We start from the raw sequence: 17,094 nt of genomic DNA on the forward strand, positions 1-17,094 counted from the left end.
CAGATGATGTTGATTCTGCTGGTCTGGGGTCCGTACTTTTGAGAATCAATAACTTAGAGGTTTGAACTTTGAATGGTGACAACATGGGGGAGAAGGAAAGTTGACTCAAAGTCATGGAGTTGTGAGCCAGCATTCAGTGTTCTGGAATTGCAAGTGTTTGGCCACGTCTGGTATGTTTTGAGAGTGACGAGGAGAGACTGAGAGGTCAGCAAGAGCTAAATGGTCAAGAACCCTGAATGCCAAGCAAAGGAACTTGAACTTGATTCTGTAGGTAATAGGAGCCATTGGAGAATTTTAAGCAGGGGAGGATTCTGTTTCTATTTATGCTTCAGAAAGAGCACAGTGGTCTGGGTAGAAAGGGGTGAGCTGGGGGACATGACCATAGAAGTCTACAAAATGAACAGCCTGATCTTGGCACTCGTGGGGATGTGGGGCCTCTCTTAACGAGCATGATGGTGTCACAATCCTTGATGTGCAGTCTGAGAAGCTATTGATTCCACAGTTTCTGGCCCCGGGACCCTCCATGTAAGGTCCTCCAGCCTCTTCAATCTTCTCTTTCAAGTCGTGGCTGGAGTCATCAGGGTCAATGGCGTAAGGCTTGCCCTGGCCACTGGAGTCCTTCATGAAGACCTGGATCTCAGGAGGGAAGGTCTCCAGCACCTGGAGGCTCCTGAAAGGAGAGACAGTGGTGTCCACTGGGGTCACGTGTCCTCTTGTTTTCATAGTTTTGCCTTTCCCAGAATGTCATATGGTTGGAATCATCCAGTATGTAGTCTTTTCAGACCGGTTTCTTTCAACTAGCAATATGCATTTAAGCTTCTTCCATGGCTTTTAATACATCACCACTCACAGTAACAAATTATTTTTTTTCTTGTGATGAGAGCTTTTAAGATCTACTCTCTTAGCAACTTTCAAATACACAACAATATTGTTAGCTATAGTCACTACACTATACATGACATCCCCAGGACTTATTTATCTTATAACTTGAAGTTTGTACCTTTGGACCACTTTCAGCTATTTCACCCACCTCCCACCTCTGGCAACCAGTCTATTCTATGTATCTGTGAGTTGTTTCTTCTTTTTTTTTAAAGATTCCACATATAAGTGATCTCATACAGTATTTATGTTTCACCCTCTGACTTAATGCACTTAGCATAATGCCCTCAAGGTCTATCTGTGTTGTCACAAATGGCAGATTTCCTTCTTTTCATGTGGCTGAATAAAATTCCATTATCTATCTATCTATCTATCTATCTATCTATATCTATCTATCTATCTATATCTATCTATCTATCATCTATCTATCTATCTATATCTATATGTCACATTTTCTTTATCCATTCACCTGTTGGACACTTAGTTGTTTCCTAGTCTTGCTTTGCCTATTTTATTTTATTTTTTTACACACATTGCATGACATGCAGGCCTTAATACCCTGACCAGGGATCAAACCCATGCCCCCTGCAGTGGAAGTGTGGAGTCTTAACCACTGGACCACCAGGGAAGTCCCCTGCTTTGCCTATTTTAGAATCAGATTATTTGTTTTTGTTTGTTTGTTTGTTTGTTTTTTGCTATGGAGTTGTTTGAATTCCTTATAGATTTTGGATATTAACCTCTTATCGTACATGTGGTTTGCAAATATTTTTTCCCATTCCTAGGTTGCCTTTTCATTTTGTTGATTGTTTCTTTTGCTCTCCAGGAGCTTTTTAGTTTGATGTAGTCCCATTGGTTGCTTTTTGTTTTTGTTGCTTGTGGTTTTGTTGTCATACCCAAAAAATCATCACCAAGACCAATGTTAAGGAGCTTTCTCTTTATGTTCTCTTCTAGGAGTTTTACAGTTTCAGGTCTTACATTTAAGTCTTTAATCCATTTCAAGTTAATTTTTACAAATGGTGTAAGATAGGGGTCCACTTTCTTTGTTTTGCATGTGGGTATCCAGTTTTCCCAACACCATTTACTGAAGAGACTATCTTTTCCCTGTTGAGTATTCTTGGATCCCTGTCAATTAGTTGCCTGTATGTGTGTGGATTTATTTCTCGGCTCTTGATTCTGTTGCATTGGTGTATGTGTCTGTTTTCATGCCAGTACCATACTATTTTGATTACTCTAGCTTTGTAGTATAATTTGAAATCAGGAAAAGTGTTGCCTCCAGCTTTGTTCTTCTTTCTCAGGATTGCTGTGGCTTTTGAAGTCTATTGCAGTTCCATACGAATTTTAGGATTGTTTTTCCTATTTATGTAAAAAATGTCATGGGAATTTTGATAGGGATTGCACTGGATCTGTAGATTGCTTTAGGTTGTATGGACATATACTCTCCGAGTGAGATGTGCATGTAAATGATTTGCGTAAGACCTATTAAAGCAAAACAAAAAAGTCAAAGAAACTGCTACATTAGAAAATACTAAACGTGTAGAGTATGGGCGGCTGGTGTGTGCTCGGGATGACCCAGCCCCCTCCAGGCCAGAGAGGTGGGTGGGAAGTAGCAATTACAACAGACAAGGATGACCCTCCCTGTTTACCCCTCCCTCTGGGCCCATTTTATTCCGGGCTGCATCGTTTAAACTCAAAACACACTTTTAATATAGGGTCCTTGTAGCCATCTTGTTGTGCTACTCTTCACAACCCATGAGCAGGGTCACAGGAAACTGTAAACAGGTCTGGCTTTCCATGTTACCACTCATACAAGCCAGTGCTTTTCCACACTTGATCTACAGATCACAGACACGTGAGGATTATGCAAAAGAACAAGAACAAAGCTTTATTATAAGTTTCACATCGAAACAGGGTCCACACGAGGCCCAGCCTGGGAGGAGGTGGACACTGATGGCCTCGCCCCAAAGTTATTGGCTCAGGCCAACTTCCTCCTCTTAAACCCCAAGGTAATGAATCGAGACCTGGAGGAGAATGACTTGGTCGATGGCCCAGTGGTTTTTTGTCCAGCCAAGCCCTGGGCAAGTGATGAGGGGGCCCTAAGAGCAAGGCTGCACCTTGCTGTGCCCACTGCGGAGCTGAGGCTGATAGGAGTAGAGGCCGGAACCGACACACCCCTAAAGTCAGCCTTGGCTGGGCATGGGCTGCGCCCTCCGCTGGAAGTAGGGGGGCCCTGCCTGGGTGTGCCCCCAGGGATGTGAGTTAAGATGGGGGCAGTAGTGCCTCCAAATCCAGGCTTCTTCTTAGGTCTGGGTCCCGTGGTCACCATGGGGTGGCTCTGGTGAGGAGGGCCCCAGGAGTTCAGGCCCACGCTGCCCCCATTGCTGTGTGTGGTGCTCGGGGGCCCCCTCTTTCTTGATATAACGCTGAGCGCTGCAAACATGCAGCTCAGATCATCTAGGGCAGCCGCTCTGCTCCCAAAACCCAGCTGTGTGCTGGCATGGGTGCCCACGGTGGAATTTCTGGATGATGAACACCCAGAAGATGCTTGTGCGGGGCCGCCCGAAGCTGGGGGGCCTGGAGCAGAGGCAAAGGCTGGAGCTTTCCGTTTCCTGTGCTGGGGAGAGCTGCCACAGGCGGTGGTTCCTCGCTGCTGCCAATCAGGGCCCCCAGGGATGTGCATTAAGATGGGGGCAGTAGTGCCTCCAAACCCAGGTTTCTTCTTAGGTCTGGGTCCCGTGGTCACCATGGGGTGGCTCTGGTGAGGAGGGCCCCAGGAGTTCAGGCCCACGCTGCCCCCATTGCTGTGTGTGGTGCTCGGGGGCCCCCTCTTTCTTGATGTCACGCTGAGAGCTGCAAACATGCAGCTCAGATCTAGGGCAGCCGCTCTGCTCCCAAAACCCAGCTGTGTGCTGGCATGGGTGCCCACGGTGGAATTTCTGGATGATGAACACCCAGAAGATGCTTGTGCGGGGCCGCCCGAAGCTGGGGGGCCTGGAGCAGAGGCAAAGGCTGGAGCTTTCCGTTTCCTATGCTGGGGAGAGCTGCCGAGGTCCCCGATGGCATAGGTCTCACCCCGCAGCGCTCTGTTGATGCGCTGGAACGCTGCTTCCTTCTCCGAGTCTAGGTCTTCGGCGGTGACCCGGAAACCCGGCTCAGGGGCTGGAGGCAGCCTCAGAGGCTCCCCTCGCCTGTGCGGCAGCAGAGGAATCCTGCGTTTTCGGGGCCTGGGACTGTCAGATGTGCAGGAGCCCTTCCTCCAGGGCCCTTTCTGCCCTCTTGCTGCCTCTGCATTTTTGTCAGGCTGGCTTTTCCTCTGGTAAACCACCAGAGCTGCAGAGGGTGATGGAGGGCACTCCTCGCCCCCTGTCTTTGCAGACTTCTGGGGCAGCCCTTGCGGTATGGCGGGACCCCTCCTTCTTTCCACTGGCAGGAAACCTCGGGTGGAGCTATATGAGCTCGTGATGGCGTTTCTTTGGGGACAGGAGCTCATACAAGAGGTCTGTTGTTTCCTGGCAGATCTGTCCTCTGCCCACTTGGCGTGCAGGTCTCTCTGCAGAGGTCCAGGCCTGGGCACGAAGAAAGAGCCCCCCAGGGGCCTAAATGCAGATCGTGCGCCCCCGGTGTCATTGGGGCTTCTCTGGTCATCGTTCTTCCCTGTGACTGTGGGGACTTCCTCCTGCTTGGCCATCCCTTGTCCGCTCTCTCCCAGGGCCCTCAACACCGTCTTCTCTGTGCTGTAGTTCGGGACACAGCTGGGTGTCGTGGCCGGCACTGGCTGCCCCCGTGCCACACTGACAGTGACTGTGTCCACTGCGGACACTGAGCTGCGGGACGTCGTGGAGGTGCGAGCACCCATCACTGCCTTCTTCCGATGGCCTCGCCTGAAGATGGAGATAAGGATCCCCATAAGGAGTGCAGCGTCTGCGGGATGGTAGAATGGGGTCTCAGAGACTCTGTGGCAAAGCGCAGATGGCAGAGTCACTGGACACTTGTGGGCCGGCCTGCGAGTGGATAGCCGGCCATAGACAGCTGGGTGACCTGGGCCGGCCACGGGAAGTCGGTGGGCGCGGGGAGCGGGCTGGGGGCAGCCGAGCCCTCCTGGCAGGTGCTGGTCCCCCAGTGCCCGGGATGAGGGTGAGGGGCAGGGCCTACCTAAGTAACTGCTCCTAGAGAACTTGGGTGAGGTCGGTCCGTGAATACAGAGCTGGGCTCCGAGCACTCTCCTTCAGCTGCCAACTCGGCCAAAAGCGGAGTGCGCTCTCTTTGGCCTTTTGCCTTTTTATACTCTGAAACCTGTGAGCGAACAATGGGCGTGCGTTGGCGGGGCGCAAAAGTTTAGGGAGGGGTGGCGCATGCGCAGAGTACACGTCAGGCCCTGGGGCGCACAGGTGAGGATGCGCGCCCCTGGACCGTCTAGCGCTTCTGAATCTCCCGGGGGTCTGAGGGCTGGAGGTGTTTGCCTTGAGGGTGATGAGCTTCTTGGCAGGACAGCTGGCCCTTCTCCCCTGGCCGCGCCCCAGTGCTGTCGGGGTGACTAACTGTACTGGACGGGATCCCCGCCCAGCAAAGTGGAGCAAGGTTCCTGGCTGTGCAGCTCCCACAAGAGGCGGCAGCTTTGGCAGCAGTGCCTCTGCGTCCTCCTGCCCTTTCCCCTGGCGGCACTGGAGGGGAGTCGCTAAGAACGGAAGTGCCCACACCATCCAGATCCTGCTGGGGTGACACCTGAAGTGGTGGCCAGGGCTGGCTGAGAGGGCCATACTTACCATATGACCCAAAAACCCACTCCTAGGCAATTAACCAAGAGAAAAACTTTTCACAAAACACATATGTGAATGTTTTAGCTATCTTGTCCACAATTCCTAAATATAGGACTATTGAGGTTATCCAATTTTCTTGAGTTTGTCATTTTTTAATTGTTCTTGGAATAACACTATGTATACGTATTGTTTCACAGTCTAGAGTTAATATTTTACCAATTAAATAAAATTCAGAAGGCTTACATCCATATAGATTCTTTTACCTTCCACTCTTCGTTATAGCTGTCATATGTGTCACCTTTATATGACGTCAACGCCACCCTCTGAGACTGTGGTATCCTTTTTTCATACATATACAGGGAATTCCCTGGCGGTCCAGTGGTTAGGACTCAGCACTTTCACTGCTGGGGCCCCGGGTTCAGTCCCTGGTAGGGGAACTAAGACTCCTTAAACTTAACCCCACTCTGGGGCAATGTCCCAGCCAGGCAGAAACTGCAGGTGGAGCTGGAGACCTTGAAGAGTTTCGCTATACTTCCAGCTCAGCCCAAAGCCCAAGGATGATTCTGGACTTTCATTCTGACTCGTGCATTTCAGATCTTTCTGGGTTTGGACCTGGTATATATGTCCCTCCCAGCCCGCCCTGCCTGCCCCTTCAGTTGTCACCCCAGCAGGATCTGGTTGGCTTGGGCACTTCTGGGGTTTTTTGTTTTTGTTTTTGTTTTTGCACTTCTGTTCTTAGCGGCTCTCTCCTCCAATGTTACCAGGTGGGAGGGCAGGCGGACGCACAGGCGCTGATGCCAAATCTGCCACCTCGGGCGGTGGCTGCTGAGCCAGGTACCCTGCTCTCCAGCTTTCCTGCTCTGGTGGCCGGGGACCCATCCTGTACAGTTAGAGCCGGCCGGGGGAGAAGGGGCAGCTGCCCTGCCAAGAAGCTCATCACCCTCAAGGCAAACACCTCCAGCCCTCAGACCCCCGGGGAGATTCAGAAGCGCTAGACGGTCCAGGGAAGCGCATCCTCACCTGTGCGCCCCAGGGCCTGACGTGTACTCTGCGCATGCGCCACCCCTCCCTAAACTTTTGCGCCCCGCCAACGCACGCCCATTGTTCGCTCACAGGTTCCAGAGCTGTATCCCAGCAACAGGCCAAAGAGAGCGCACTCCGCTTTTGGCCGAGTTGGCAGCTGAAGGAGAGTGTTCGGAGCCCAGCTCTCTATCCAAGGACCGACCTCACCCAAGTTCTCTAGGGGCAGTTACTTAGGTAGGCCCTGCCCCTCACCCCCGCCCCGGGCACTGGGGGACCAGCACCTGCCAGGAGGTTTCGGCTGCCCCCAGCCCGCTCCCCGCGCCCACCGACTTCCCATGGCCGGCCCGGGTAACCCAGCTGTCTATGGCCGGCTATCCACTCGCAGAGCAGCCCACAAGTGTTCAGTGACTCTGCATCTGCGCTTTGCCACAGAGTCTCTGAGACCCCATTCTACCGTTCCGCAGACCCTGCGCTCCTTTCTGGGGGTCCTTATCTCCATCTGCAGGCGAGGCCATCGGAAGAAGGCAGTGATGGGTGCTCGCACCTCCACGACGTCCCGCAGCTCAGTGTCCGCAGTGGACACAGTCACTGTCAGTGTGGCACGGGGGCAGCCAGTGCCGGCCACGACACCCAGCTGTGTCCCGAACTACAGCACAGAGAAGACGGTGTTGAGGGCCCTGGGAGAGAGCGGGCAAGGGATGGCCGAGCAGGAGGAAGTCCCCACAGTCACAGGGAGGAACGAAGGCCAGAGAAGCGGCCCCGATGACACCGGGGGCGCACGATCTGCATTTAGGCCCCTGGGGGGCTCTTTCTTCGTGCCCAGGCCTGGATCTCTGCAGAGAGACCTCCACACCAAGAGGGCAGAAGACAGATCCACCAGGAGACCGCAGACCACTTGTATGAGCTCCTGCCCCCAAAGAAACGCCATCACGAACTCATATATCTCCACCTGAGGTTTCCTACCAGTGAAGAGAAGGAGGAGTCCCGCCATACCGGAAGGGCTGCTCCAAAAGTCTGCAAAGAAAGGGAGCAAGGAGGGCCCTCCGTCGCCCTCTGCAGCTCCGGTGGTTTCCCAGAGGAAAAGCCAGCCTGACAAAGATGCAGAGGCAACAAGAGGGCAGAAAGGGCCCTGGAGGAACGACTCCCGCACATCTGACAGTCCCAGACCCCGAAAACGCAGGATTCCTCTGCTGCCGCACCGGCAAGGGGAGCCTCTGAGGCTGCCCCCAGGCCCTGAGCTGGGTTTCCCTGTCGCCACTGAAGACCTAGACTCCGAGAAGGAAGCAGCGTTCCGGCGCATCAACAGTGAGCTGCAGGGTGAGACCTAGGCCATTGGGGGCCTGGGCACCATGCAGCCTTCCTGTCCCTTTCTGCTGCCTGCCGCAGGGGCTGCTTCTCCGCAGAAAATGTTTCATAGTTATTTCTATTTTAATATGATCATGGTACATTAAAATGTATTAGTGCTTGCCTGTGAACACTAAGGTCACTTGTAATTTTCTATATTGTTCTGTATTTTTGTGACTAAAGGCATTACTTGGGGGAATTAAAAGAATATCTTGAAGCGATTTTGGCTTTTGATCTGCCACTAATTGCTATTTAACCTTAATTCAGGGGTTGGATTCTTTGACCCAAGGAAACAGAATAGTATAAAAAGAAAGAATGTGAGTGTCAGATGGTGGCAGTGATTAAGTATAGCAAGAGACGCCTTTGCAAAAGTTACTGTTGGTCCCAGAAGACTCTCACTTAGCTGTGTGACCCTGGGCAAGTCACTTCACCTAAATCTCTGAATTATAGGGCTGTGCTGATGATTTAAAAGTGACTGAGCACAGTGGACACTCGGAAATCCTGGGTTCTCAATAAAGCCACTGCCCTGCTCTTTGGTCCTTTGGAATTACTATATTAGTAAAATTTATACTTGACAGTAATTTTAGCTTAAAGTTTATTTTGTCTATTTCATCTCAGCCTTTTGGCTAAGATCAAGTGTAGTATCTGTTCTTGTCAATTTAAATAGCCAGAGAAAAGAAAGGAAAATAACGGGCACGCCCCCACACTCTTCAGACAATAGGAGCCTCTTAACCTGTTCCTTTGTCCAGAGACACAGGCCATTTCTCAGTGAAGGCCTCTGCCATCACTGAGGTTGCAGGGGAGATGTGGTAACTGGGGAGAAAAAGACCAATGGGGATGACCCCCTCACTCCTCAACATCCAAGCCCCCCACTTTCTCACTTGTCTGGCTAGAAATAAAAGGTTGATCCCATGGTTTTAACTTTCAGCTGTTGCTGGACTTTGCGTGCCTTGCGTAAGCTGGGAGACAGAGGCAGGAAAAAAAACCCACCATAATCACCCTGTTACGGGCTGTTATTCAACTTTGGACTTCCAGGCCCCATCTGCCTGTTAGCGTTCACTTCTTAGAGTTTCAAGTGCATGCTGTTCGTCCTCTATCTTGCCCCATGCGGCTCTCAAGCCCTCGTAATATGACCACATTTCTCGTGCCACATGTAAACATTCTAACACTTTGCAGATACTGAATTAAAAATCTATTATTTACATTGACTTCACCATTTTCATTTTCCTGGTGTGTTCATTAGAAAATTCAAAATTACATATGTGCCTGGCATTATGTATTTTTTGGTGAGCAGTGATCCAGAGGATGGAAATGTATGCCTCCTTCGACTCCTTAAACTTAACCCCACTCTGGGGCAATGTCCCAGCCAGGCAGAAACTGCAGTGTGTCTTGGAGAAGGTCTTTTGCATTGAGATAGTAGGATGCTCTTTTAGCTTCAAGAACTTGGATGTTGTTGAGTTTAACCTGGTATAAGTTCAAATTAGAGTGTTTTAATTTTAGGATGTTAAAGGTAATCCCCATGGTAAACACAAAGAAAATAGCTATAGAATAGTCCCAAAAGGAAGTGAGAAAGTAATTTAAATATTTTATTGTAAGAAATCAGCTAAACACACACAACGAAAGATAGGAATGCAGGAAATGAGGGGCAAAAAAGCTTTGGGCAGATGGAAAAGAAACAACACAATAGCAGAAATAAGTCTTTTTTTGTCAGCAATTACTTTAAATGTAAATGGATTAAACTCTCCAATCAAAATACAGAGATTGGTGGAATAGGTAAAAACATATGATGCAACTATATGCTGTCTACAAGAGACTTACTTGAGATCAAAAGACTCAAGCAGGTTGAAAGTTAAAGGATAGAAAAAGGAATTCCAACCTCAGTGAGAAAACTCAAATAGTAACCTAAAGAGAGCAGGAGTGTCTATACCAATATCAGACAAAATAGACTTTGAATTTAAAATGGATCAAAGAGTTACATATAAGAGCTAAACTATACAAAGTTCTGAAGAAAAAAAGAGATAAATCTTCATAGTCTTGGATTTGGCAATGAACCCTTAAATATGATAGCAAAAGCACAGGCAACAAAAGGAAAAAGAAATTGGACTTTATCAAAATTAAAATCCTTTGTGTTTTAAAGAACACCATCAAGAAAGACATAATACAACCTTCAGAATGAAAGAAAATGTTTGCAAGTCATATATCTGATAAAGCCTAGTATTCAGAATATGTAAAGAACACTGGCAACTCAACAAAAAAATGTCAAATAACCAAATTTTAAAAATGAGAAAAAGAATCTGCATAGATACTGCTCCAAGGAAGAGACACAAATTGCCAATAAGCACATGAAAACATGTCCAAAATTATTAGTCAAAATTATGCAAACTGAAACCACAGTGAGATACCACTTCATACCCACTATTGTGCCATATAATTTTTTTAAAAACAAGGGTTGGCAATGATGTGGGGAAATTGGCACTTTCAAGCATCGCTGGTGCAAATATGAAAAAGAAAATAGTTTGGCCGTTCCTCAAAAAGTTCAACACAGAGATACAGTATGGCCCAGGAACTCCACTCCCAGGTATATGTCCAGGAGAAATAAAAAACATATGTTCACACAAAAACTTGTACATGAGTGTTACATTGTCGTATCATTATTCATAATAGCCAAAAAGTGGAAACAACCCAACTATTCGCCAACTGAGGAATGGAAAAATTAAATGTGTTATATCCATACAATGAATATTATTCAGCTATTAAAAGGGTGAAGGACAGATACATGCTACAACCTGGATGCACCTTGAATACATTTTGCTTACTGCAAAAGTCAGACACAGAAGTCCGCACATTGTGTGGTTCTATTCATATGAAATATCCAGCATAGGAAAATCAATAGAGACAGAAAGACCCAGGGCTGGGGTGAAAGGGGAGGACAGAATGAGAATGACTGATACTAGGTATGAGGTTTCTCTTGGGGATGATGGAAATGTACTGGAATTAGAGATGTTCATTGCAAAACCTGAGTACACTAAAAGCAGCCGAATCACACAGTTAAAAAAAAATGTGGGGCTTCCCTGGTGGTGCAGTGGTTGAGAGTCCGCCTGCCGGTGCAGGGGACGCGGGTTCGTGCCCCGGTCCGGGAAGATCCCACATGTCGCGTAAGCGGCTGGGCCCGTGGGCCATGGCCACTGAGCCTGCGCGTCCGGAGCCTGTGCTCCGCAACGGGAGAGGCCACAGCAGTGAAAGGCCCGCATACCGCCAAAAAAAAAAATATATATATATATATATATATATGAATTGATGGAATATGAATTATATCTCAATCAAAAGATAATATGACAACATTTTTATAGTCATTACTCTTGATCAGTTTCATTATGGAATTCCCACAGTGACTTCAATGGAGTGGCTTGTATGGGATGATATTTGAGGCTCAACCTTTTGGGACTAGATGTTCATTTTGAGCTGTTGAATGACGGTGAGGGCCAGCCAGTATATTTTCTTCACGGAGGATCAATCCCCGTATGTATCCTTGGTTTGAATCCTTGTCTTTTTCTCTTCATATTCCTGAAATACATTCACAATAGTGAGAGGTGTTGACATCTTCCTGGCAAAAGTCTTAACTTATTCACAGGTCAAACTTCAGATCTCCTTATTACTAGCTGCCCGGGGAGTCCCCTGAATCAAAGTAGGGCTTATGAAGATGGACCTTGCATTTTAGCGTGCACTTAAATACCCAACAGGCTGATCACATAGGGAAAATAACTTTATTTACGTGAGACAAGTACAAAGTCAGCACAACACAATGAGGGAGAGTATGGGTGCTGGTGCCTGATGGCCTGAAATCAAATCCTATTTGAACGCCACGTGTACCTGGGAAGGTTAGTTACTTAGCCCTTCTGTTTCTCAGTTCCCTGGCCAGTGATATGGAAATATTAGTAGGACCTGCTTATTCGTATTATGTCCTGAGGCTAAAAATTAGTAAATACAAAGCCTGAAGAAAAATGATGGGTACTTCGTAAGTGCTACCTACATAAATGTTCAAGTATTAAATGCCTGGAAGAATAAGTAGGTTGTTTCCAGAAAGGGCACCTAGGAGGCTACAAACAGGAGGATAGAGCCTACTTTTTCACATTGATGACATGAGTAAGAAGTTTTAGAGCTCATGGAAAGAATATTATTTCTTGTGATGCACTGTGGGGTGGGCAGAGTAGGGGCTGTGACCCATATTTTATGGTTCAGGGCACTGAAATTTAGACAGATTGAGTAACTTGCCCAGAGTCACAACACTGATGAGTGATGGGTCTGAGGCAGGGGAGGGATAGAGATTCCTGAACACATGGACATGAGATCATGCCCTGGATACACAAACCAAGAGCTCTCCTCACTCCCTTTCCCACATCCTCCTGCCCCAAGGATGCTGCAGGGAGACAGCTGGTACTCGGAGGAGGTGCCTGGCCCAAGAGAATGGCTCAAATCTGGACCCACCTCCTGGCTCTACGTTTCAATCCCTGACCCCAAATGCAATGTCTTTCCCCCAAATGCAGACCCCCTGATGGACCGGGGTATCCAAATATGTGTGCATCTTCCCTCCCTTCCCCCTCAGCACTTGATTCTAGCAGCTGATTTGCAGTGAGACTTCCTGGTGGTCAGGTGACCACCCTGAATGACCAGTAGTCTACTTGACTCCCTAACTGACTCAAAACCCAGGACATTCCAAACCAACTGCCCACATGACAGTTGCACAGAGAATTAGCATCATCTTCAACTGATCAAACCTGGATGATGAGCAGTTAATATTCATTAGCTGGGAACAGGGTCTACTGGGCTGGTGTTTTGGTGGCTTCACAGATGAAGTTTACAGGCTCCCAGGGTCTCACTGACTAGAAACTGACCAATCGTCTGAGCAGCTTGGACTAAGGCCTGGCTAAGAGCGGGCAGTGGCTGCACGGGCTCTGAGTGGGCACCTTCCCTGCCCAATCCTCCCTCAGCCAGATCCAGGCTCTGCTGTACAAACTACAGCCATTGCTCCTGAATCTACTTGCTGGTATTATTTCCACAGTACCTTCAATGGAGTGGTTAGTGGGGGTGCTATTTGTGTCCCTACCCTGTTGTTTGGCCAGATGCTGATTCTGATGTGCCTGAACCACCGCTGCGGATGGCCAGCAGATTATCTTGATCGCAGATGATATTCTTGTGCATCCTGTGTTTGACTCCTTTATAATCTTCCTTTTCTTCTTGGTACCCGAGTCATGATCCAGGAAAACACAACAAAAACTGAGAGAACTATTGATATGTTGCTGGGAGAAGACCATGCAGAGGTGTCAATTCATTCCCAGGTCACACGTCTGTTCTCTTTGTTCACCAGCCTCCTAGGGGAGTCTAGGGGAGTCAAGTGAATCGAAGCTGGGCTGAGAAGAGGGTGTTGCAATGTGGTGTGCACTTAAAGTAGCCAGCAGGCTGACTGCACGGAGACATGACTTTTTTTAGTGAGATAATACAGAAAGGGAGCACAGCACAGTGACCGACAGAGTGGGGGCTGGTGCCTGATGGACTGGATTCAAATCATACCAGAAGCCACATGAACCTGGGAAAGTTATGCAGACTCTCTGTCCTCAGTTCCTTGTTCTGTGATAACGGAAATGTTAATAGGGCCCACTTATTGGTATTACATGATGAAGCTTAATACAGCAAATCAGGTAGACCCTGATGAAAAATGATGGTTACTTCATAAGTGCTACCTAAGTGTTCAAATATTAAATGTCTGGAAGAATAAGCAAGAAATGTGGTAGTGCTGCCTCCAGAGAGGGGACCTGGATGCCACAGGGCAGGAGAGTGGGGAAGGTTATGGGTGTGATGCTTTAGAGCTTGTGAAGAATATGTCATCATCTCCTGTGATCCCCACATCAGCCCCGTGGGGAACTCATGGCAGGTGCTGTGAACCATATTTTATGGTACATGGCACTAAAATGTTGAGATTTTAAGTGACTATCCCGGAGTCGCAAAGCTGATGACAGATGGATGTGGGACAGGAATGTAGTTGGCTCCCTGGGACAGAAATCCCTGAACCCCTGAATCCTCTAGATGGTGCTCTGGACCCCTGAGCCCAGGGCTCCCCTCCCTCCATCCCCCCAATCCTCCTGCCTGCCCCATGGTTGCTCCAAGGACAGGAGGGGTCTGAGCCAACAGGAGGGCCCATGCCTGACCCACTGCCTCCCTTACATGTTGATCCCTGACCCCACAGCTCTTAAATATCCCTGAAAGAAGGTCCCTTGAAGGATCAGGGGGTCCCATCTACGTCCCTCCTCCCTCAGCGTCTTCACACACTGGGTGAGCCTCCTGGTGGTCTGACCAGTGGTCGGCTTGTCTCCACGTGGCTCAGAGCCCTGGTCTCTCCAAGCCAGTTGCCCACATGGCACGTCTCTAACAAATTAGCTTGGTCTTCAACAACCAGCCCTGGATGCACAGGTAGTGCTGATTAATGAGGACAGTGGCCTGCTGGGCTGTGCTTGGTGGTTTAGTGGGTGAAGCTGGCGTGCCCCACTGTCGCCTGACTATTGATGTGAGCAACTGTCTGAGTAGCCTGGGCTACGGCCTGGCTGGGGAGGGGCCGTGGCTGCACTGGCTCTGAGGGTGCACCTTCCCTGCTCATCCTTCTTCATTAAAATCCAGCCCCTACAAACTCCTCATCCATCCCTAGACCCTGCAGTGGCACAGGAGAGAGGCCCATGCCCTTCTAGAGGGACCCCTCCATAGCCACAGCCTAGAGACCCCATCCCAGGACTGTCTCTGAGGATGACCCAGGCCCTCCTAATCTCTGTCACCAAATGTTCATTCCACTAACCCGATGGCATTGTCCCTTCTCTCCACGTTCCCAGGCAGCACCCAAACACCCAGTGATCCTGTTCACATCAACCACTGGAAATACCACCACAAAATCCCAGTTTCCTTCCTTTCTGAAAACCTCTAGATTTAGACTGCTAATATTTGCTTTTGGATTTTGACATCGACATTCAGAAGTGTTTAGCCTGTAATTTCTCCTGTCCTGTAATATCTGCTGCTGGTATGACATCAGTATTCTCCTGGTCCGATGAAAGCAGTGTGGGTGTGTTCCCTCTGTATCTGTTCTCTGGAAGAGTGTGTAGGAGACGGGCATCGTTTCTGTCTTAAATGTTTGGTAGAAATTAGAGGAAGCCACCGGGCCCTGAAGTTTGTTTTGTGGGGAAATTTTTTTGGCATCTCTTTCTAATTGAAGTTTCCTTGGTGTATTGTACAGGTCACAGACCTTAAGCGTAGAGCTTTATGGTTTCTTGTAAATATAAACACATCTGTTACCAACACCCAGCTCAATATACAGGACGTCCCCAGCACCCTGGCTGCCCCCTGTAGAAGGGGAGAAGAATAAGTGCTAACTTATTCGGTTATAAGAATGAAACCAGTTACTCCACGTATATTCCAAGTGCAGTGATTTACACACAACTCAAAATGAGTGTGGCAGCACAATCAGAAAGTAGTGGAGGGTGCTGGAGGGCTGGGAGAATCCAGTCCCTTTGGGATTTCCGCTGTGGAGGTCGGGCCAGAGTAAGGAAGCTGAGAGGAGCTTCTCAGAAGCATCTGGGCTTTTACAGAGGGAAAAACTACTGCTCCCCAGAGTGGAGCGCCCATTGTAATTCACTGAGCCCTCCCTTTGCGGAGGGTGCTTTTCTATACTTGTGTGTTATCTTACATAGAAGTGTTTTAAAAAAAAACTGAGGAGGAGATCAATTTTGCTTGATGTAACAGCCTTTCACTGTTAAAAGTAAGACCTATATCTAAAATTTATGCTAAATCTGTACAGCTCCGACAGGAAGTAACCAGCACTCACTAGCTGACTCAGGAGCGGAGGGGGAGCAGAGAGGCGTTCCTCCTTCCTTGGCCTCGTGTCTCATTTAAGCTGCCAGACGCTGCACAAGCTCCATCCCCTCTGAGTCTCAGGCTGAGGCCTCCAGGTCACAGTCTTCACAGGTGTCAGACCAGAACCTGCCATACAAAGGCAGGGACTGGAGTCAGTGGGGAGGTGGGCTTCCTGGGGTCGGTGTGTGGGACCCAGGGGGCTACTCAGACCCTGCAAGTGACTTTGGGCCCTGACATCCCCAGGGCTCACATCCCCAGGGCACTGGGGCCTGTTTGCTGCTCTTTGCCAAGTGTGTTCTGGTAGCAGAGAGACCTGTCCTACAGGGGCGATTTAACCTGGGCATTTGGCCGGGCGGCGTTCAAGTGACTGGTCCCCTGAACAGTGAAAGTGATGCAGAGGAAAGGGGAGGCTCTGGGGCTCCAGGGTGAAAAGTGTGGGTCCCTCCCACCTGGGCGCCGTGAGGAGTGGGAGGTCTGATGACACACGTGGGAGTAGTGACCCTGTCCCTCCAGCCCACATGCAACACGGCCCATCATGAGACCAGCACAGTGGAAGTGGGCAGAGAACCGCAATGTTCCCTTTTCCCCTAATAATCATTTTTCTTTCTTTAACACCCCAGCCAAACTTGCCTGTGCTTTTTAATTTAAAAATATCCTGATGCTGTGGTCATAGAATCATAAATTCTATAGCTTTGCTGTATCCCAACATGAAAAGTTTGTAGAAGACACTGCTTTTCAGCGTGTAATAAAACCAGATGTATTTGTTATCTAATTTTAAGGTCATAATTAACTTGGAATCCTGGCCCTTTAACTCATCCTAAATTAGCATTGCTCTGAATTGCCTTCATTTTGTGTCTGTGTTGTATTCAATTTTTACACATCTATGAAAAATCTATAGAACCTCAGGTTGAGAAATGGTGCCATGAGGTGACCCAGGCCCTTCAGTGGGGCTCCACAGAGGCTGCGGGGTCCCCAGGGGCTGGGCAAATCCCAGCCAGGTGTGGATCCTGCTGTGTCCCCTACCGGATGCCAGGGCTACCGCGTGCCCACAGGGATGCAGCAGCGCTGGGCCAGGTGAGCTGTCTGCTTGCGTGAGAAGCCCCGGTGCCTCTGTCCTCCTCACCCTTTCCCCAGGACGCCTGAACTGGGGGGTACCAGGGCCACTCCAGATATCTCACTACACCTGGTGATTAACTGGGGATGT

At 49.0% G+C, this 17,094-nt stretch overlaps 1 protein-coding gene and 1 pseudogene across 1 annotated transcript; one reads left to right on the plus strand and one right to left on the minus strand.

Annotated features, from left to right (window-relative positions):
• Positions 1 to 321: 321 nt before the first annotated feature.
• LOC125961665 (putative POM121-like protein 1) lies at positions 322 to 5,099 on the minus strand. Its single transcript, XM_049700477.1, has 5 exons — positions 5,029 to 5,099; positions 4,179 to 4,797; positions 3,949 to 4,085; positions 2,678 to 2,711; positions 322 to 670 (listed from the first exon to the last, which is right to left on the minus strand). The coding sequence occupies exons 2-5, from the start codon at positions 4,781 to 4,783 to the stop codon at positions 322 to 324; spliced, it is 1,125 nt and encodes a 374-aa protein (XP_049556434.1). The 5' UTR covers positions 4,784 to 4,797; positions 5,029 to 5,099.
• Positions 5,100 to 8,606: 3,507 nt separating this feature from the next.
• LOC125961873 (uncharacterized) lies at positions 8,607 to 8,712 on the plus strand (annotated as a pseudogene).
• Positions 8,713 to 17,094: the final 8,382 nt, after the last annotated feature.

This window comes from Orcinus orca, chromosome 17, assembly GCF_937001465.1.
Source record: "Orcinus orca chromosome 17, mOrcOrc1.1, whole genome shotgun sequence".
NCBI classification, from domain to species: domain Eukaryota; kingdom Metazoa; phylum Chordata; class Mammalia; order Artiodactyla; family Delphinidae; genus Orcinus; species Orcinus orca.